The sequence below is a fragment of the Danio aesculapii genome, chromosome 14 (genome assembly GCF_903798145.1).
Source record: "Danio aesculapii chromosome 14, fDanAes4.1, whole genome shotgun sequence".
Lineage (NCBI taxonomy): Eukaryota > Metazoa > Chordata > Actinopteri > Cypriniformes > Danionidae > Danio > Danio aesculapii.
The window spans coordinates 2,066,560-2,090,879 of record NC_079448.1 but is presented as its reverse complement, the minus strand read 5'-3'; the positions used below and the strand labels follow the sequence as shown (position 1 = coordinate 2,090,879).

Sequence of the window (24,320 nt, the reverse complement as noted above, 5' to 3'; positions counted from 1 at the left end):
TAGTGCAATATAGCTGTATATCCTCACTGGTGGGACACTATGGTACCCGGCCTGCGGCCTCGTGGCAACGCACAACTCCCACCAGTGCCGATATACAGCCATATCGCACGGCTAAAAGTGTGATATTGCTTTTGTGTATGTATGTATGGACGTATATATATATATAAAAACACACAAAAATATACACAGTACGCACAAATGTATTTAGTAAATATGAACTTTTATTTTGGATGCGATTAATCACTACTATATATATATATATATATATATATATATATATATATATATATATATATATCAAACATCACTCACTATATTGTTATTTTTAATCAATTTATTAATGTTATTTTAATATTATATCTTTTTTTTCAGTTCATCCTCTGTATTATCTCCTTTCTAACTCATTTTTCTCAGTATATATTATATCACTAATATAAATAAAGTAACACATACAGTGATCTTTTATTTGCTTCCTTTACATATAATTGTTTGCTCTCTTCTTAAATTATAGTCACAGTAAGATGGCATTATGGCTGCATAAAACAGTACTAAGTTTTGGCAATTCACAGCTTTCATGTGGTAAAAAAATAATAATATCAAAAACATGTTTTAAATGAAACATTACATACAAATACACAAAATACATTGACTGCTGAAGTTTGCTACGGCACCTGTCGATCACAATCCTCGCCACCTTCACATCATAATCTGCACATATGTGAGGAAAAGGCTAATACTTCCCCCAAAAATAAAAAATAAAATCATGTAGAAAGTGAAGCGCAGTACTTTATATTAGAGAATCACATACTGAGGTGAAGCCTGACATTCTGATGACGCTGGCAGGCAAACAGACCAATCAGAATGCAGATTTCTGAGTGGGTGGAGCTTAGCTCGGTTGCAATAGAGAGACAAGTGAGGCGCATCACTTAAAATGAACACACATATGGAAAGCAGGCTAAGGCCAAAACACTACATAAAACGTCATTATACATAGTCTGACTTGAACAGGTTTGTTTAATGCGCACACACACACTCGCACGCATGCACACACACAGTTTGACTAGTTGAGGCAGCTTTTATTTTTGGAAGGAGATAAAACCAGTATAATGATATATTATGTCCTTCACAAATAAACATAAAGTCTGTCTATGTAACTTTATAAGCATTAGTTTATATATATATATATATAACAAAGGATGAAAATCTAATTGGGAAAGTAGTAGACAATTTAGAAGTAGTATTTATTGATAATTTAATAGTTGTTGTAGTAGTACTGGTAGTAGTAGTAGTACACTATGAAAAGTGATTTGTTGACTTTACCTATTCATTATATTGTAATTGGTTTATCCTCACTGTTTTAAGTAAATTAAGTTTGCGCATAATAATAAAAATGTTAAATATAACCAACCAAATTACAACAGGTTTAACCACTTTAAGTAAAGTAACTAATCAATTTTTCACTTGTGGTATTAGTAATAGTGGTGAGTAAAGATTAATCGCATCCAAAATAAAAGTTTGTTGACGTATATATGTGCGTGTATTATATATATTCATTATGTATACACACACATACAAATAAAACTATCAAAAAATGTTGTTACATCTATTTTACACTTTTATTTTGGATGCCATTAAGCACGATTAATTTTTGCCCAGCACTAATTAGTAATCATCTGTATTATTATTATTAATCAAATAAAAAATAAATCTATAAAATAAAAAATGTAAAAAAAAAAAAAAAAAATATATATATATATATATATATATATATATATATATATATATATATATATATATATATATATATATATATATATATATATATATATCACTAAATTAAAACTGCAAAGTAATTAATAATACAGAACTTTCAAGTATTTATTAATATTACTTAAAAAATAATAACAATATATATATATATATATATATATATATATATATATATATATATATATATATATATATATATATATATATATATATATATATAATTTATTATTATCATTACATTTAATCAAATTATAAAAATAAACAAAAAATAATACGACTGAACTGTAGATGTATTTATAAAAAAATAAAAGAAAATAATAAGTAACTTATATTGCAAAATCAGAAAGATGTTCGCATGGCAAACTGATAATACTGTGATAATATTCTGTTCAAATAGTCACAGTGCTGCATCAAATTTCACATTTATATAATTACAACACTGTCTTTGCCATTTAATAATTGCGCAAAAACAATTACTGGCCAATCAGAGAATAACACTGCTTCATATACTCAAGATAGCTCATCTATGCAGATTTTAACACTCGAGTTTTGTTTTCATGCCCTGATGCCAAAAGTACAATTGCATCTCATATGCTAATACGGTCTTAAATACAGCCGTTTCATTGGCTATTGTGCCGATGTGCTGGCAGTGTTTTGATGCGTTCAGATTTCATGTGTTTTGGCCCCGATGGCCTTCCATATGAACAAACAAACAAGCACAGTACACAAACACTGCCAAGAAGCAAACACAAAGCTACGCTAACGCTAACGGAGGACAAACACTAAACGACTGTCGCTTGGTAAGAAAACCATTGAGACACCACTTTATGCTACTGGATCACACTGTAAAAAAAGATCCGTGGATTAACAGATTTACATATTTTGTGATTCGCGCTTTATGATTTTGAATTGCATTATGGGATCTTGATCTTTCCTAGTACTAACTTTTATTGACATTTTTAATAGTGATATATATATATATACACACATACACAACAGTTCTGTCTGGTTCTTGAATCTGATTGGCTGATAGCCGTGAGAAATTAAAGCAATCTCAGCACTCATACAGCCTCTTCACCCTTGTGTATTACTCCGCCCACATAAAGTGACAGCAGATCAATAAACTCTCTACAGTTTGACAAATATTGCAGCTGCTGGACATCATAATGTACTTTTGAGGCTTTTTAGGCAAGAATGTAGTTGTTTAGATTGCAACTATGCAGTTTATTTATAAGGATAGTGCCTATTTAAAATATTTATCATTTTGGAGATTCAGCACGTTGACGCCATCAGCCTGTCATACTGAGGAAAGCAAAGATGGTTGACGTTCCACCCCAAGATGGCGACAGAGAATACAAAATAAGTCCTTAGAGGAGAAAAACTCAGCAAAATGTCAAACTACAGCTGATCAAATCATTATAAAACAGGTAAGTGACATTATAGTAGGATCTCTCTCTTTTGTATGTTGTATTTCTGTATTTATACCATAGTAATCTGCTAGTGTTTGCTTTGCTTTGGCTTTTTCTGTGTTAACTATTGTGATATCCCGATTACAACAGAGAAATACTGGGAAATCTCTGTAGACTGATGGCATTTTAAGCCTTATAATCTTAAAATGGGAGCACACTCACCTGTTTTGTCATCACTTTAGACATTACGCTAGAGAATCAGTCAAACTCTAGCTCTAGAGTGATGCTGGTGAATGAGCAATGGTTTCTGCTGTTCTGACCATCAGCTGCAGATGTGAATGAACGGCGGAAGAAAGTAGTTCCTCATACAAAAGGACTGTACGTGTTTTTGGACTGTATGTGTTTGATTCTCTTTTTTATATACATGATTTTGCCGCCGAACTGTTGTATAAACACAATATCACACTTGTAGGAGTGCAATATGGCTGCATATCCTCACTGGTGGGACACTAAGGCACTCGGCCTGCGGCCTCGAGTCAACGCATGCCTCCCACCAGTGCTGATATACAGCCATATTGCACAGCTACTCGTGTGATATTGCTCATATATAGCAGTAGTGATATATTATCTGGGTTGATGTTGTAAATAATAGTAAAAAAACTGATAATAAACTAAGAGTACTTTTTTCTGGTATGTTACAGACTTAATTATATAATAAAATAATAATAATAATAATATTGATAATAATAGTAATAATAATAATGAACCGCAAACTTATTCAACATATGTTTTACACAGCGGATGCCCTTTCAGCTGCAACCCATTACTGGGAAACACCCACACACACACACGCACGCACGCATGGACGCACACACACACACACACATACACTACAGCCTATTTAGTTAATTTAATTCCCCTATAGCGCATGTGTTTGGACTATGGAGGAAACCGGAGCACCCAGAGGAAACCCACGCTGACACAGGGAGAACATGCAAACTCCATACAGAAATGCCAACTGACCCAGCCGGGACTTGAACCAGTGACCTTCTTGCTGTGAGGCCACAGCGCTAACCACTGAGCCACTGTGTTGCCCAATAATAATAATAATAATAATAATAATAATAATAATAATAATAATAATAATAATAATAATAATAATAATAATAATAATAATAAATATTTAAAAATATAACTTCAAATGCAATAAACTGTTTCAAAATGCTCAAATGAGCGCAATTTTTCAAGATGATGATCAAGATCCCATAATGCAATTAATAACCGTAAATATACAGAAAACACCAGTGAATCACAAAAATACTGAGAAATTAATTAACAGATTTTTAAAATTTATCAAAATGACAAACACATAAAAACACCTCGCATCAGATGTGCTGAATGTTTGTAGCACATACGTTATATCACAAGTCGACTGGATATTACTCTGCAAAAAATGTACCTCAGAGTTTGACATAGATAAAATTAATAACGTTTTCATATTTCAAAACCCTCACAGTAAAGTCAGCTTTGGAGACACTCTGACATGCTAGTTGCTTGTTTGGTTATAAACGCATAACTCTGATGCCCAATCGAGCTTTAACGGAGGATTTTCTGAAAGCAAAACAGTCTGGGTGAATGTGTTTGTGGAGTTACGACAGGGTGAATGTTGTTCCGGTTTCAGACTGAACGCTCGTCAGTTTGTTTATCTTCCTCCATTTCTGTATTCGTGGCTCTAAATCACGTTCTCGAAGAGCTGCAGAGACCTCATGATGTTCTCATCCTGAACACACAAAACACCAACACAACAAAGATGTGAGACCCTTCACAAGGACACATAAAAGATAATTATGCAAATTGTTTATTCTATCATAACACATGGAAGACTGAGTCATTTATAACTTAAAGAGCCCCTATTGTGGGTTTTTGAAAATGCCCTTCCATGTAGTGTGTAACACAGCTCTAAGTGAAGTGAAATATCCAGGCTTAAAGGGCACATAGTTTACCTCTTTTTTATGATTTAATATTAATATTCTGGTTCTTCTGAGTGTGCCAGTTTAGGTTCAGTTTAAAACACAATTCAGATTTGTTTATTATAATGTGTTAAAAAGTGTCATGTTGGGGGCGTGTCCACAGCTCGCTGATTTAGGGGTGTGTTGCTTCACATGTAAATTAGTTTCGGCTTCCCGCCAACGTAACAAGGGGGCGGGGCCATGAGCTCACCCGTTCTGCGTTTGCAACAGAGTCTGACAGGAAGACTCAGAGAAGGAGAAGGAGTGAGAGGTTTAGCAATCAGTCGTACATGTACGACTCGGACACAGACCAAGCAGAGAGTACAAAATCATTTGTGTCTTTGTACAGTTTTACAGCCAACTGTGTGCTAGTTTAAAGTGCCGAGCTTGTACACAGAGACTAATAACCACACACACTGAATTAACTTTGATTGAGGCACCGGATGCGCCGCTCGAAGCCGCGACACGGCACACCAGACACTGTCTGTGGCGCGGCAGAGACATGAAGTATCCCGAATCGTCGCGCCACGCATTTTTGAATTCTAAACATAGGTTTCTGCAGCGGTCCGCGGCGCCCAGCCGTCGACTTGAGTGTACCCTGATAGAAACCGATGTTTAGTATTCTAAAACGCATGCTAGTTAAGATCACAGGGAGCTTCTGGGATCGCGAGAAATGCAAACGGCTGAAGTATAAGGTAGACTCAATGAGAAGTACACATGTTTGCAAACCTACCTAAAGATACAACCAATAATCCCGATTAGAGCGATAATGTGGAGAATATTGATCTTGTGTTGAGCCCAATGAGCCTTGCATCTAAAAATAGAGCTAGCGTGTTCCTTTAGTGATATCGCTTCGACTCACGCTGAAAATGCCGGACGTGAATCAACAAACTGAGGATATGATGACGCGCCTGTCAATCAATATTAGTGGGCGGGGGGACCGCTCTCCTACGTAAAGTTGCGGTCGGTTTGAAAACCGCTCCAATTGGTCTACCGTTTTTATGTTGTTAAATTGAATAAAAAGCACTGGGTGTGCTTATATCACCCCAATATGACGGTCTATACACCATACATGCACATATGGCTGTCCAAACAGCTTGAAAAGTAGATTTTTTACCATAGGTGCCCTTTAAATCTGTCAGTGGACAGTTTTTAAATCTATTGATTCATCTAAAAAAAAGAGTCGACTCATAGTGGTTGGAATGAATCATCTTCAAAACGAGTCTTTAGACGTTTCCGCCTGACATGGCTATGAAATATAAGCCCCGCCCAATTGTTGCACACGCAAACCCGGGAAAATTTAAACCTGCGGCCCCGCCCACTTACCCAGCAGCAAATACAAACAGATCCTGAAGTCATCATGAGTCACGAAGACGCTGTGCTTACCTTGGAAGTGTAAGGGGAATGGGCGATTCATTCGTTTGTTAAAGGAAGGATCAGAAAAGACTACTGATGTATGAGACTTGTGAGACGAATGGACAGACAATACACCAGGGGTGCGTGCAAAATAAGGCCAGTTTATTAGGCACAAATGCTGCAGCTGAGGAGGAGCTCTGGTGAGCGCTACAACCCCCTGGCTGGGAATGTGATCTCTGGGCAAAGCAGACTACAGGTAAGCCCTGAGAACATATAACACTTCATGCAAGAGGTGCCACAGCAATGACTGCAAATAGAAATGATCTACAGCTGAGAAGGGAGAAAAGCTCCAAAATAAAAGAGAATTCATGAAATCAGACCTGGCCCACGACACATTTCATAAGTGAAAGGCTGTCTCCTTGTTCTCTCTAGCTTGCAAATGATGTATTTAATTGTGTTTTGTTACTTGTAACCGCTTGTACTGTATATGGTTATCTTTATATTCTCATATAGCGTCTAATGACGTTGAAACGGGACGCGTGCCGCTCTGTTTACGGATCTAAATGCGTTTATGAGCTCGTGCTCGACTGCCGTTTGTCATTGCTATGACCACCATCAGCTGATCCTACACACGTGCAGCGGTCAAGGTTCAGAATAGTTTAGCTTTTGCTGCTGTGTGGATTAATACTGAATGTGTATCACAGTTAAAAATGGAGCAACATGCTGGTGTTTAACTACACTGCTTTTGGTGGTGAGGTGTCTGAATAACACTGTTGAGTAAGTTTTACTATGAAGCGTATTTCGGGCATCCGCTGTGATCGGATCCTATACCAATGTTGGCGAACCGAGGGCTTGACAAACCATGCTGGGCATTTTACTTGCTCACGCTGAGCGCTGTCGACCAGTCACAACAGGCTGTCATCGGTCTAATCAGCGCAGATTAGCTTGGTGCTAAGGAGGGGTTTGGGAACAAATGAATCGCTGAACGATTCATATGGGAGTCGCTGGGATAATTAGGTAAAAAAATCATATTATAAGACCATGAAAGTGTTTTTTGAGCTTGCATGCATATCAGTATGTTGTAGGAGACCCATAAAACTGAAATATGACCCTTTTAAATGTATAATATGGGCTCTTTAATTGCATTTAATCAAAGCTGCAAGTCTCACTCTCTGCCACTAGAGGACACTGTTCACTGTATGACAGGAGGAACAAGGCAGGCTGTTTGCAATGAATACAGCACAGTCTATAACAGGGGTGGGCAGAGTCGATCCTGGAGGGCCGGTGTACTGCACAGTTTAGCTCCAACTCTAATCAAACACACCTGCTTATAGCTCATTAGTGATCTTGGAGACACTGATTAGCATGTTCAGGTGTGTTTGATTAGAGCTGAAGCTAAACTATGCAGGACACCGGCCCTCCAGGACCGAGTTTGCCCACCCCTGGTCTGTAATGTACAGTTGAAGTCAGAATTACTAGCTCTCCAGTAGATTTTTTTCCCCCAATTTCTGTTTAATGGAGAGAAGATTTTTCAGCACATTACTAATCATAATAGTTTTAATAATTAATTTGTAATAACTGATTTATTTTCTCTTTGCCATGATGACAGCACATAATATTAGACTAGATATTCTTCAAGACACTAGTATTCAGCTTAAAGTGACATTTAAAGGCTTAACTAGGGTAATTAGGGTAAAGTTAGGGTAATTAGGCAAGTCATTGTATAACAGTGGTTTGTTCTGGAGACAATCCAAAACTAATATTGCTTAAGGAGGCTAATAATATTGACCTTAAAATGGCTTTAAAACAATTAAAAACTGCTTTTACTCTAGCTGAAATAAAACAAATAAGACTTTCTCCAGAAGAAAAAATATTATAGGAAATACTGTGAAAAAATCCTGAATCTGTTCAACATCATTTGGGAAATATTTGATAAAAGATTAACAAAAATTCACAACAGGGCGAATAATTTTGTCTTCAACTGCATATGATAGTACTATAGATCTGAATTCCTGATCCTTATGATTAGCTACTATGCAGTTCTGAACATGAAGTCGTACCTCTGTACAGGAGACAATGAATTCATCCAGAGTGACGACTCCATCTCTGTTCTTGTCCATCTTCTGCAAACAAACAAACATCCATTTCAAGAGTTCCCACTTAGATATGCTTGGCGTATAAAGCAGGTTTGGCATGCTGTCCTGGGAGAGAACCCTGAGCTCGGAGATATTTGAGCCCTGGGCTCCCGCCCGGTCAATAAGCATATCAGGAGATCTGAGATCAGGTAGGTCTCGAGAGCTCCCCCTTTAGAAAAGGGAGGAAAAGGAGGAGATGGGGTGGAAGGGGGGATTCTTCCAAACAAAGATAGAGCAGTAGGAAGAAAATGATCCATTTATAGTAAACTAGGACCACTCTGATTGGATTATTACTGATTACAGATGAGCGGCCAGACGTGCTCAATCAAATCACATGCTCCTCTCGAAATTAGTTTATGAAACTTCACTTGTCTTTATTTACAGTATTTATGAACAGAGATATTGTATATAGGGGCCGTGTCGGTAGCTCAGTGTTTAGCACTTTGGCCTCACAGCAAGAGGGTCACTGGTTCGAGTCCTAGTTGGGTCGGTTAGCATTTCTATGTGGAGTTTGCAAGTTCTCCCCATGTGTGTGTGTTTCCTCTGGGTGCTCCGGTTTCCCCCATAGTCCAAACACATGCAGTATAGAGTAAACTAATAGTGTAAACCATAGTGTGAGCGTGAGTGCATGTCAGAGTGTGTTTGGGTGTTTTCCAGTACTGGGTTGCGGCTGGCATAAAACATATGCCAAAATAGTTGGCGGTTCATTCCGCTGTGGCCTCCCCTGATAAATAAGGGACTAAGCCGATGGAAAAATGAATGAATGAATGAATGTTGTTCAGAGATGTTGCACAGACAGTAGTGGAGGTTCATGATTACACTCTGACCTGAAAGAAAGCATCCACGTGTTGTTTGGGTGTGTCAGTCTTCAGGGCGGGATACGTGTAGCGGCCCATCATGTCATATATGGCTTTCACAATATCCATCATCTCCTGGAACAAAAACATGACAATTATCCTTTTAATAAACATCTTTAAAATATACAGCTGAAGGCTAAATTATTTAATTCTGTTTCACATATTTTCAAAATGCAGAGCAAATGTTCATGTCACACACACACACACACACACACACACACACACACACACACACACACGCACACACACACACACACACAGCTATCTTTATGGGCACTTCCCATTCAAAATATTCATTCTCTGTGATTTCTGAGCCGTTTTCCTCATGGGGACCAAAAATGTCCTTACCAGGTCAAAATGTACTGGTATTGCTATATATGTGGGGACAATTGGTCATACACACACAAACATACACACACCTGTACAGCTCAAAATTTACTGGTATTGCTATACATGTGGGGACATTTGGTCATACACACACAAACATACACACACCTGTACAGCTCAAAATTTACTGGTATTGCTATACATGTGGGGACATTTGTCCATACACACACACACATACACACACCTGTCCAGCTCAAAATTTACTGGTATTGCTATACATGTGGGGACATTTGGTCATACACACACAAACATACACACACCTGTACAGCTCAAAATTTACTGGTATTGCTATACATGTGGGGACATTTGTCCATACACACACACACACACCTGTCCAGCTCAAAATTTGCTGGTATTGTTATACATGTGGGGACATTTGGTCATCCACACAGACAAACATACACACACCTGTACAGCTCAAAATTTGCTGGTATTGCTATACATGTGGGGACATTTGGTCATACACACACAAACATACACACACCTGTACAGCTCAAAATGTACTGGTATTGCTATACATGTGGGGACATTTGTCCATACACACACACACATACACACACCTGTCCAGCTCAAAATTTACTGGTAATGCTATACATGTGGGGACATTTGGTCATACAAACACAAACATACACACACCTATACAGCTCAAATTTTACTAGTATTGCTATACATATGGGGACATTTGGTCATACACACACACACACACGCACACACACACACACACACACCTGTACAGCTCAAAATTTACTGGTATTGCTATACATGTGGGGACATTTGGTCATACACACACAAACATACACACACCTGTACAGCTCAAAATTTACTGGTATTGCTATACATGTGGGGACATTTGGTCATACACACACACACACACACACACACGCACACACACACACACACCTGTACAGCTCAAAATTTACTGGTATTGCTATACTTGTGGGGACATTTGCAATACAAGCTACACACACACACCTCTTTGTTTATGTATCCGTCTCTGTTGATGTCATACAGGTTGAAGGTCCACTCCAGCTTTTCTGTTGTGGTTCCTCTCAGTAAGATGGACAGAGCCGTTACAAAGTCCTGACAGAAAGAAAGAGGAACAATGAAGAGGAATTCATCACCGAGGACACAATCAGAGAGTTTTCTGCTGACACAAAACACACACACACACACACACACACACACACACACACACACACACACACACACACACACACATATATATATATATATATAAAGAACAATAGAAGAAACGGAGATTCGAAAAACACAAAGAAATGTCACCTCAAATTTGATGGATCCATTTTGGGAAGAGTCGAAGGCGTTGAACAGGTAATGTGCGTATGTGCTGGCATCTACAGAGAAAACATACACACACACAAAGCTGAGAATATTAACAAAATAAGTAACATGAACTAACATTCATTCATTCATTTTCCTTCGGCTAGCCTCTGATTTATCAGGGGTCGCCACAGCAGAATGAACCACCAACTATTCCAGCATATGTTTTACACAGAGGATGCCCTTCCGGCCACAACCCAGTACTGGAAAACCACCCATACACTCTCATTCACACTATGACCAATTTAGTTCATCAATTCCCCTATAGCACATGAGCTTGGACTGTGGGGGAAACGGAGCACCCAGAGGAAACCCACAACAACACGGGGAGAACATGCAAACTCCACACAGAAACAATAACCACTGAACCAGCTGGGACTCGAACCAGTGACCTTCTTGCTGTAAAGCCACAGTGCTAACCACTGAGTCACCGTGCCGCCCCATGAACTAACAATGAACAATCATATTTAATGTAATGGTAATATGAGCAAACATGTGAATAAATGATTTTAAGTTTAAGTACAGTAGCAAATGTGTTGTAGGATGCACCTATTATGCAAAAATCATTTTTATAAGTGGTTTAAACACAGTTGTGTGTCAGCAGTGTGTAAATATAAGCAGCTTCTAATAGTAAAAATTAATTAATTGTATTTATTATAATCAGACTTGATCAAAACAGTCTGCAGAAACACTTTGATTGACATTCTCCCTTTGTATGATGTCATCAGAGGGGGAAAGCCCCGCCCACTAGTGCCCATCTCTCCCTCATTAGCATAAACAGCCCTAAATGAGAAGCGGCTGTCCATCATTAGAGTTTGAATCTGCCGCTATGCTGACACACAGGCATTTTTAGCCCCGCCCTCTTTTGAAAAGGGCACAATCTCATTTGCATTTAAAGCGACAGTCAACAAAACACCGCAATTTGGATCAAAGCCCAAAATGGGCAGTTTTATGGAGTTATAAAACATTATTTGTATGTGTATATTGAGCTGAAACTTCACAAACACACTCTAGGGCCATCAGAGATGCATTTTACATCTTGTAAAAAGATGCATAATAGGTCTCCTTTAAACTAACATCAACCACTAAAATTGATTGATTGATCAATGCTTGCCATTTTAATTTTTGGATGAAATTTTATGAATATTTTTACTTTATTTCTTTGTATTTTGTTTTTATTGTAAAGCGCTTTGGATCAACTATTGTTTTACGGTTATATTGTGCTCTATAAATAAAGTTTGCCTTGCCATAAAACATCGCAATAATGATAAATCACCACAATACACAATTTAAACTATGTCAGTGATTTTACTGTTGTGAGTGAGAAACACACTGACCTCCATGAGGAAAGAACTGAGAGTAGATCTGCTTAAACGTCTCCTCATTGACAACCCCGCTGGGACACTCCTGAAACACACACACACACACAGATGAGTAGCAGGAAACACAATCATGCCTATGTGTGCATAATAGTGTGTGTAGTCCTGTTATACATAACATTGTGGGGACCAAATATCTCCACAAGTATAGCAATACCAGTAAACTTTGACCTTTTGGGGAATTTTTTGGCACATAAATGGTTCAGAAATCACACAAAATGAAGTACATTGAGTACAACTCCTCATTGCCTAGCAAACTAATTTGGTCCCTAATTTAGTTAGGACTGTTAATTTACTAATTTGGTCCCAAACTAACCACTAATTTGCTTGGCTTTGGGGTTGGGGGTCAGAATATACACTCTGTACAGTATAAAAATCATTATGCCAATGGGAAGTCCCCATAAAGATAGCCGTACAAGCCTGTGTGTGTGATGAAAGTCAGTCTACTAATTTTCATACACTAAAAAATGCATTGCATTAACTTGATTTAACTGTGTACATCTGTTCCACATGATTTAATTACTGTAAGTTGCTTTAACATGACTTTCAATGCTGTTAGAATGCTATTTGTTTGTATGAATTCAACACAAATCAACATGTTTGATTTCATGGACTGAATTAGTTAGCCTAGGGAATCAGGAAAGGTCTTGTGTTTTTTAAAGTTTTGCAACCAACTGCTTATATAATGGCAATAAATTGACCAATACATGAATATTCTTACATGCATCCCCATTAAATGATTTGTTTTTAACACATCTAGATGCGGATTGTTTCCTGTGAGGGTTGCAGAATATACACCAACCCAGGCTCATTCTGAGAACGTAGTCCCGAGGATGTTTCTGGAGACCACGAAATACGTCCCGGGAGGTACGTATTTTTGCAGTTTTTGTTTTCGCGAATCCGCGAGAGGCCGCTATGCGCGCTTTCTCCCACGCAGTCCTCGTGTAAACCCGCTAGAGGCCGCTGTCGAACGACCTTCTGCCTGCCTGGATGACAAAATGATTGACCGTGCGACCGGCCAATCGGCTGACCCATCCTCCTCCGTCTCTAAACCCAACCAACGACGATTCACAAAAGTCGTCCAGAAAAAGAAAAGCCCTCGTCTGATTTTTACCACGTTTTCGGATTTTGACCACATTCTCACCCTGTGATGAACTGGTTCACTTTATTTTTTGGATTTTGTTTTCTTACCTGATTTCTGGAACCGCTCTTCCCCGGACTCGAACCCGGTCGTCGTCGTGGTCAGCCCCTTTCTGCGCCTCAAGTCCGCCAGAGTACACGAAGAGCTAACCAGACAAACTGGTTGCAGCGGGAAAGCCCTCCACACGGAGGCGAGCGACCGGCCGGCAAGCGCCGAAAGGAACGGCGTCACACCGCCCCGCAGCGTTCGCTTAAAAAAATGAAATGCAGCCGGACGTACCCCCGGCTACGTATTTCGCAGTCTCCAGAAACGTCCACGGGACTACGTTTTCAGAATGAGCCTGGGTTGATATACACTCTGTACAGTATGAAACTCATTATGTCAATGGGAAGTCCCCATAGAGATAGCCGTACAAGTGTGTGTGTGATGAAAGTCAGCCTACTAATTCTCATACACTGAAAATAAAAAGATGCATTGGATTAACTTGATTTAATTAGCCGCGTTTCCACTATCGCGCCTAAAGCGAGCGAGTCAGGGCGAGCCAAGGCCAGTCGCGTTTCCACTATCACTTCCAGGGCGTAATCGGGCCAAAGCGGGGCTTCCTTGGGGCCAGCGTCCGGCCCGCAGAATACCTTGGGCCAAGGAGGGCCAACTGGGGCTTTGGGGCGGGGTTACGTACAAAGGCGGAGTTTTCCTGTCAGGTAAAGAGGAGACAAGATGCTTTCTTCCCTTACATTTGTTTTGCTATCGCGCTTGATCAACTCACTCGCCTTGCAGCCAAAATCTGTGTTGGAAGTAAATGCCGCCGAACTCGAATGTCCTTATCCAGGGATCGCTGTCTGGCCTTACACCAACAGACCACAAACAGTAAAAGAGCAATCGCTTCGGTGTTCTCCATCTTCCAGCTCTCGTAGTGATGCCAGGTTGTTTTTGTGGTTATAATTTGAGTTTTTTGTTCCCGCTGAAGTGGGCGGGTTGTGTGACGGGTTGTGTGACGTTTGATTCGGGGGACGTTCTGGGGGCGGTGTTTGCGTGACACGCTGCGAGCAACTAGCCCGACAGTGGAAACGCGACATGATTTCGGCCTCATTTCTCAACCTCCCGGGCTATTGGCCCGGCCTGGCCCGATTAAAGCCCTGGCTCGCACTGGCCCGATAGTGGAAATGCGGCTATTGTGTACATCGGTTCCACATGATTTAATTACTATATGTTGCTTTAACATGACCTTCATAGTATAAAAATCTGTCTATGGGAAGTCCCCATAATGTTTGAAAACCCAACATGTGTGTGTTTACATACGTTCTTGAAGCCTCTGTATAACACTTGCAGCTCTTTCTTGTTGAAGTTAGTTTGAGCCTCCAGCTGCTCCAGACCTTCAGGACGATGACAAACCATTGACAGCTCCAGGTCATCATCCAGCTTATCTAAACACACACAGAGAGAGAGAGAGACACTTACAATAAAATTCCAAGGTGAGCTGTTATTTAGAGAAAGCTCCAGAGAGAGTAGTTCCGGCAGGTTTGGAGCGCATTACAGCTCCATATCACTCCGCCGAATGATTAGAGTTATTTCACAGCCAAAACCCACATCAAAACCCAACAGAAGGCTTTGGAGGAGATGTGGAAGAAACTAGTGCTCCACACAGGAGACGTTTGAGGAGTCAAACTGCAAATGTATTAAATACAGAACACAAAATTCAAACACAAACGTCTCAAATACAACATCTGAACAGTGACTTTAGGTGTGTTCACGCTGGTTCATTGAATTAATGGTAAATAATGAGAGAGTTCACTTTGCATGATGACCTCTTCAGCACCTTGATTGTGCATTTCTAATAATCCAACAGCCCATCATCAATTAATCCTTACACGTTTCTTGATGATCAATCACATCAGAATGATTTCTGAAGCACCATAGGGACACTAAAGAACAGATAAATAATGATGCTGAATATTTAGCTCCATATCATAGAAATAAATGACATTAAAACTATGTATACTACAGTAGTGTATAGTGGTATACTATTTTCACATTAACAATTTATTTAATGGGGTGACACGGTGGCTCAGTGGTAAGCACTGTGGCCTCACAGCAAGGTTGCTGGTTCTAGTCAGTTGGTGTTTCTGTGTGGAGTTTGCATGTTCTCCCCGTGTTGGTGTGGGTTTCCTCCGGGTGCTCCGGTGTCCCCCACAGTCCAAACACATGCGCTATAGTGTAATCGATTAATTAAATTAGCCGCAGTGTATGAGTGTGTGTATGTGTGAATGAGTGTGTATGGGTGTTTCCCAGTACTGAGTTGCAGCCATATCTGCCAACACTCCCGTTTTTTGCGGGAGTATCCCATATTTCAGACCCATCTCCCACCAAGCTCCCGTATTGTTCTGTCTCCCGGAAAACTCCCGCAACCCCCCCACCACCCCGCTTTTTGGTTCAGTCCCCATGTGCACCGAACACAACGCGCAACCATCTTCATAACTGCTCCACAGTTCGCACACACCTTCCCCTCTACTCTTAAGTTTGCGCGTACCTTCACCCCTGGTCTTCAGTCTGCGTGCACCCCCAACCTCCCCAAACCCCACCCTCCCCGGTCTTCACTTCGTGCGCACCCCCGGATAAAATCTCCAGGATTTTATGTTCTGAATGTTGGCAGGTATGGTTGCAGCTGGAAGGGCATCCGCTGTGTAAAACATCTAAAAATGCTGGATAAGTTGGCGGTTCATTACGCTGTGGCGACCCCTAATGAATAAAGGGATTAAGCCGAAAATAAAATGAATAAATGAACTTAATATTACAATTTTTATTACATTTTTGATCAATCAATTGCAGTCTTGCTGAACAGAAGAGACAAAAAAAAGCAGGATTTGAAGAACTGAATGCACAAGTACAGAGAAACTGGCTCAAGTGCCAGAAATGATGAGAGTAACGTCACACTAGCAGAAAAACACTGTTAAAAACACACATTTCATCATCTTGAAATTATAAGGTTCTATCTGCGTTCTGAATGATTGTGAGATGTTGAGCTTCAGAGTTTTTGCATTCCATATAGCAAACAGTATATGTGTGTAACAGTTCTCTTTCACACATTAACATGTCTGAGACACTAACTGTGCTCTAAATTTAAATGATCAAAGTTCTCTTACATCTGCAAATTGGAGTAAATAAACCACGGTAAACGCAGACAGAACCTCTCATTCTGAAGTCATTTTCCACTTAAAATTATAAGGTTTTATCTGGCATTTAATTCATTGAAGCATTACTTTTCAAGACATACAATCAGAAAATATATAATATGGTGTTATAATAATATGTTGATGCTTGAGGAAGTTACATTTTTGCTTTCTGCAACATTTATTTCATGTTTTAGGATGAATATTTGTTCTTGCTCAAATAATCATACAAGACTGTGCTGAGTATTTTGTCCAGTGCAGGTTAAATTTATCTGTTAATGTTATTTGCTCCATGAATTCAATTAAGTATTTGTCCTTCAAGGCTTAATATCAAATTTAAAGACTTTAAAAGAGAACAGACAATGAGCAAATGAGTTTAATAAACGCTGAAAAGTGTTTCACTCACTATACACACACAAATAAGAATATTTCACATTTAATATATTACATTTTTTAACATCTGTTTCTTTTTCAACAATGTAAAATATAAAATTTTATCTTAATGTCAAAAAATGCTTCTAAATCATCACATTTACACATCTTTTCAGTTTCAGGTTTCTTCTCAATTCCGTGTGGTGTGGTTTTTATGTTGTTAAATTTGAAAATAAAGGACTGGGTGTGTATATATCACCCCAATATGACAGTTTATACACCATACTTACACACATTTCTGTCCAAACAGCTTGAAAAGTAGATTTTTCACCATAGGTGCCCTTTAAAATGTCTTCTAAAAAACATCCCATAATGTAAATAAGTTGTCATTTAATAACATGTCAATAACTCAATTTTGACAAAAATGTCAGATAGAACCTTATAATTCTAAGGTGACGATATGCTGGAAAAGTTGGCGGTTCATTCCGCTGTGGTGACCACTGATGAATAAAGGGATTAAGCTGAATAAAATGAATGAATGAACTTAATATTACAATTTTTATTGCATTTTTGATCAATCAATTGCAGTCTTGCTGAACAGAAGAGATAAAAAAAGCAGGATTTGAAGAACCGAATGCACACGTACAGAGAAACTCACTCGAGTGCCAGAAATGATGAGAGTAACGTCACACTAGCAGAAAAACACTGTTAAAAACACACACATATGTTCATCTACATGCACTGCATTCATTTATCTGAATACAGTCAATTTGGTTCCTTAATAACTAACACCGAACTCAGTAATGAAAGCTTCAGACGTTGAATCAGCACAAGAAAAAATACAAGCAAAATAACAAAGATTTCTAAAAATTAAACTGCGATTTAAACCGATGCAAACGATAATGAATGCAATAACAGGATCTTAAATTCCCCAATACAACAGATTCTGCACACAGTAGACTCCAAAATCACCCCTAAACATGAATGAGCTGTATTAAAGAGACCAACTAGGATATTTCAGGCACGTTAAATCATAATACATAAGGACAAACCAGTGTGTGTGAGTGTGTGTGTGTAGGAAGGACACACAGGTGAGGTCCAAGGTCATGTGCCTGAGGCTCTCAATGCAGCTTAGTGTCCTTTAGAGACACACACTCACAAACACACACACCTACAGCTATCTTTATGGGGACTTTTCATAGACATAGGAATATTTCTACACTGTACAGACTGTATATTCTCTCCTCTACCTCAAAACCCAACCCTCACAGAACACAATCTGCATTTGTACATTTTTATAATAGCTAATTTTGTCTGATTTATGAACCATTTTCATTATGGACACCCCCCCCCCCCCCCCCATGTCCCCACAAGGTCAGAATTAACTAGTATTGCTATACTTGAGGGGACTTTTGGTCCTCATAATGTAAGGAATAAAAGGCACACACATACATGCATGTGTGAGTCCCTCACCCTCAGTGTTGTTGAGTCCGAGTGTGTGTGTGTATATGTGTTTGTGTATGTGTGTCACTCACCCTCAGTGCTGATGAGTCCGAGTGTGTGTGTGTATGAATATGTGTGTGTGTGTCACTCACCCTCAGTGCTGATGAGTCCGAGTGTGTGTGTGTATGTATACTGTATGTGTGTGTGTGTCACTCACCCTCAGTGCTGATAAGTCCGAGTGTGTGCAGAAGTTTCAGAGCGCCACACAGCAGCAGAACTATAGCTAAAGTTTGCAGTCCTTCTCCTTCCCCCTTCTCCATCACTCCTCATTCACTTTATTCAGCTTATTTTCCTCTCTCGTTCACTCCAGTCTCTTTCTGAACTTGCTGAGTCCTCAACATCCATCTTTATATACAGACTCTCTCTCTCTCTCTCTCTCTCTCTCTCTCTCACTCTCTCTCTCTCTCTCTCTCTCTCCCAGTTTGTCCTCTTTTTTACCTCTGCCCCTCTCTCTTTTACAGTATGAAATATACATTCTGCTAGACAATTTGAGTGAAACACAATACAATGTTAACCAATTTACAGACCTGCAACTTATAGAATTCATTCAATTTTCCATCGGCGTCGTCCCTTATTCGTCAACGGAATGAACCGCCAACTATTCCAGCATATGTTTTATGCAGTGGATGCCCTTCCAGCTGCAACCCAGTACTGGGAAACACCCATACACTCTCATTCACACACAACGGTCAATGTAGTTCATCAATTCCCCTATAGCGCATGTGTTTGGACTGTGGGGGAAACCGGAGCACCCAGAGGAAACCCACGCCAACACAGGGAGAACATGTAAACTCCACACAGAAACACCAACTGGCCCAGCCGGGACTCAAACCAGTGACCTTGCTGTGAGGTGACAGTGCTAACCACTGAGCCACCAAGCCGCCCTCTTTTTTCTCTTTCAGAACTGAGACTGGAATCTTCAACATTTGGGTCTCTAACCATTAAGCCACAGCTTTGAAAACTGGATATTTTATTTCAATACGTCCCCAAATTATCCTGAATATGCCAGACACGATTATTCTGAACATAAACAAGTTGCGTTAATTGTAAAAACATTAAAATCGCCACTTTTTTCAGCTAATACTGAAAACACACACACACACACACACACACACACACACACACACACACACACACACACACACACACACACACACTACAACTTACTTCAATTCACATTCATGCATTATGGATTCTGAAAGACGCAGAAGCCTGAGGGAGTGTGTGTGTGTGTGTGTGTGTGTGTGTGTCCTTCACACTCTCAGGTGAGACTGCAGCCCCAGGTGAGTCCTGCCCTCAGGTAGGACATTAAGAACATTGTCAACCGAGTGCCTATGTGTGTGCGTCTTAATACAGAATTTAGAGAAGTACAGAAATAAATCAGCAGAGGTTTGTACATCATAAGATTGCTGCGATAAAACAATCCACAACATATCTATAATATAAAGCATTACACTTTTATTATCATTCATTCTCTTCTCAGATTAGTCCCTTTATTAATCCAGGGCTGCCACAGCCGAATGAACCGCCAACTTATCCAGCATATGTTTTACACAGCGGATGCCCTTCCAGCTGCAACCCATCACTGGGCAACACCCATACACTCTCATTTAACACATAAACTATGCACAATTTAGCCTTCCCAATTCAAGTCTTTGGACTTGTGGAGGAAACCATAGCACCTGGAGGAAACCCACGCCAACACGGGGAGAACATGCAAACTTCACACAGAAACGCCAACTGACTCAGCAGAGACTCGAACCAGCAATCTTCTTGCTGTGAGGCAATTGTGGCACCCACTGTGCCACCGTGCTCTTTTATTACCATAATAGCAAAAAAAATTACTTATAAACAACCACAAATCAACAGCACACACACAAACACAATGCTTTTTTACTTTAAGGTTTTGTCTTGTTTCTAGTCCAAATGCTTAAAATCAAGCAACGTTTTCTGGAACAATAAAAATATTAGCTGCATCCCAAATCGCATACTTATGCACTACTCTATGCCATTTTGTAGTGTAAATAGTGTAAGAAGTGCGTTCACACTGAAAACTCTAAAAATAAGTGCACTTTAATTACCTGGATGATGCACTCATTCAGCCGATAAAATAAAAGCTGCGTCTCAAATGGCACACTACACACTATGCACCATGTACTTATGCACTTACATACTCAACAGCATAGTATATGTATGTAGTGTCGTCTCAAATGGCACACTACACACTATGCACCATGTACTTATGCACTTACACACTCAACAGCATAGTATATGTAGTGTCGTCTCAAATGGCACACTACACACTATGCACCATGTACTTATGCACTTACACACTCAACAGCATAGTATATGTAGTGTCGTCTCAAATGGCACACTACACACTATGCACCATGTACTTATGCACTTACACACTCAACAGCATAGTATATGTATGTAGTGTCGTCTCAAATGGCACACTACACACTATGCACCATGTACTTATGCACTTACACACTCAACAGCATAGTATATGTAGTGTCGTCTCAAATGGCACACTACACACTATGCACCATGTACTTATGCACTTACACACTCAACAGCATAGTATATGTAGTGTCGTCTCAAATGGCACACTACACACTATGCACCATGTACTTATGCACTTACACACTCAACAGCATAGTATATGTAGTGTCGTCTCAAATGGCACACTACACACTATGCACCATGTACTTATGCACTTACACACTCAACAGCATAGTATATGTATGTAGTGTCGTCCCAAATGGCACACTACACACTATGCACCATGTACTTATGCACTTACACACTCAACAGCATAGTATATGTAGTGTCGTCTCAAATGGCACACTACACACTATGCACCATGTACTTATGCACTTACACACTCAACAGCATAGTATATGTAGTGTCGTCTCAAATGGCACACTACACACTATGCACCATGTACTTATGCACTTACACACTCAACAGCATAGTATATTTAGTGTCGTCTCAAATGGCACACTACACACTATGCACCATGTACTTATGCTCTTACACACTCAACAGCATAGTATATGTAGTGTCGTCTCAAACGGAGCACTACACACTATGCACCATGTACTTATGCACTTACACACTCAACAGCATAGTATATGTAGTGTCGTCTCAAATGGCACACTACACACTATGCACCATGTACTTATGCACTTACACACTCAACAGCATAGTATATTTAGTGTCGTCTCAAATGGCACACTACACACTATGCACCATGTACTTATGCTCTTACACACTCAACAGCATAGTATATGTAGTGTCGTCTCAAACGGAGCACTACACACTATGCACCATGTACTTATGCACTTACACACTCAACAGCATAGTATATGTAGTGTCGTCTCAAATGGCACACTACACACTATGCACCATGTACTTATGCACTTACACACTCAACAGCATAGTATATGTAGTGTCGTCTCAAATGGCACACTACACACTATGCACCATGTACTTATGCACTTACACACTCAACAGCATAGTATATGTAGTGTCGTCTCAAATGGCACACTACACACTATGCACCATGTACTTATGCACTTACACACTCAACAGCATATTATATGTAGTGTCGTCTCAAATGGCACACTACACACTATGCACCATGTACTTATGCACTTACACACTCAACAGCATAGTATATGTATGTAGTGTCGTCCCAAATGGAGCACTAATGTTTTTCTACTAAGCAGAAATTCAAATAGTTTCCCAGATGATGTTTGACTGTTGCCAAATCAGTGAAATAAATGACCACAAATAACTACAAATAATACCTGCCATGAGTATAGCCGCATTCACCATTGGGAGGCGCTATAATCACTCTCGTAGAACAATTTAGCATTAACCATCCCAAATTCATTCATTCATTCATTTTCTTTTCGGCTTAGTCCCTTTATTAATCTGGGGTCGCCACAGCGGAATGAACCGCTAACTTATCAAGCATATGTTTTACAAAGCAGATGCCCTTCCAGCTGCAACCCATCACTGGGAAACACCCATATACTCTCATTTACACACATAAACTACGGACAATTTAGCCTTCCCAATTCAAGTCTTCGGACTTGTGGGGGAAACCGGAGCACCCACGCCAACACGGGGAGAACATGCAAACTCCACACAGAAACGCCAACTGTCCCAGCCAAGGCTGGAACCAGCGACCTTCTTGCTGTGAGGCGACAGCACTACCTACTGCGCCACTGCGTCGCCCCATCCCAAATTAAATAAAGTAATCCAACATGTGCGCCTGATAGCTCCGCCCCTTCCGCTACGTAAGCAAAGCTGCGGTGGTTGAGTGTCATAGATATATACACTAGATATCGCATACGGACCCTGAGCATGCGTCAACAGTGCCGCCATATTTGTACAGTGCTCCCAGGACAAGTGTCATTCAACCGCACTAGTCAAGACAGTGTTACTATGTGAAGATGCTGGACTCTAGCGCGGTGTACAGGTGTAGTAACGAGCAAACAAAGAAAATAAAGCACAAAGGCAGAACATTTCATAGGTAAGATCTTGTTTTTTTAAGTTTTTGTATGTTATGAACTTTTGTGCTAAACAGGTAACGTTATTGATGATAATACAGTCTCTTACTGCATTCACCATAAAACAAAGTAGCACCAGCTCGCACTGAAATCAGCAAACAAAGCAAAAGAAATGACAACGAGATGCCGGAAACTTGTATTATTGTCAGCACAGTGAAGGAGTCGTTCATAACGGAGATTCATTCACAAACTAATCGCTCCCTCCGTCAGTATGAGAAGTGAAAGCAGGAGAAGGGGGTGTGTTTCAGGACACGGATTAGATCAAATTTAACAGGGAGGGTGTATAGTACATTTCCATACACAAGGTCATTATTAAGTGTTTAAATCAGGGGTGTCCAAACTCGTTCCTGGAGGGCCGGTGTCCTGCAGATTTTAGCTCCAACTTGCCTCAACACACCTGCACGGATGTTTCTAGAAAGCCTAGTAAGTGCTTGATTAGCTAGCCCAGGTGTGTCTGATTGGGGTTGGAACTAAACTTTGCAGGACACCGGCCCTCCAGGACCGAGCTTGGACATGCCTGGTTTAAATGATCTGTTTTAATAAACTCTCGGGCTTTAAGAGGCACTGGCTCTGCAACAGAGATGTGCAGATCTGATATGTACTGCAGTGAAGTGATTAATCTTCACATTTGACTTTAATCCTGATAATAATTAAAGAAAATGTTGTTTGGCTGTGCATCATGAGCATTTAATTCGGCGTTTTGCCAATAATTCCTGCATGACGATATTTAAGACGGCCACTAGATGGAGACAAACGTCAACAAAACAGCCCAGAGCTTCAGAACACCACTGATTCAGTAATGCGCTGCTGTGGATATGAGTAAACACACATGATCACATGACAACACAAACCCTCACTGGAACATTACATACATGCTGTATAACACAACGGATGTGCTTAATACACAAGAG

General features: G+C 39.9%; 1 protein-coding gene across 3 annotated transcripts in view; it reads right to left on the bottom strand.

The window, feature by feature from the left end:
• Positions 1-4,055: 4,055 nt before the first annotated feature.
• kcnip1a (Kv channel interacting protein 1 a) overlaps positions 4,056-24,320 on the bottom strand; it is a 123,746-nt gene continuing 103,481 nt past the window's right edge. For all 3 annotated transcript variants that reach the window (XM_056472736.1, XM_056472735.1, XM_056472737.1), the window contains exons 2-8: positions 15,084-15,208; positions 12,602-12,671; positions 11,208-11,278; positions 10,896-11,003; positions 9,507-9,611; positions 8,605-8,667; positions 4,056-4,959 (exon numbers count right to left, since the gene is read on the bottom strand). In XM_056472736.1, coding sequence (XP_056328711.1) covers positions 4,912-4,959; positions 8,605-8,667; positions 9,507-9,611; positions 10,896-11,003; positions 11,208-11,278; positions 12,602-12,671; positions 15,084-15,208 — 590 coding nt within the window. In that variant the 3' untranslated portion in view covers positions 4,056-4,911. The remainder of the gene's footprint in view (positions 4,960-8,604; positions 8,668-9,506; positions 9,612-10,895; positions 11,004-11,207; positions 11,279-12,601; positions 12,672-15,083; positions 15,209-24,320) is intronic.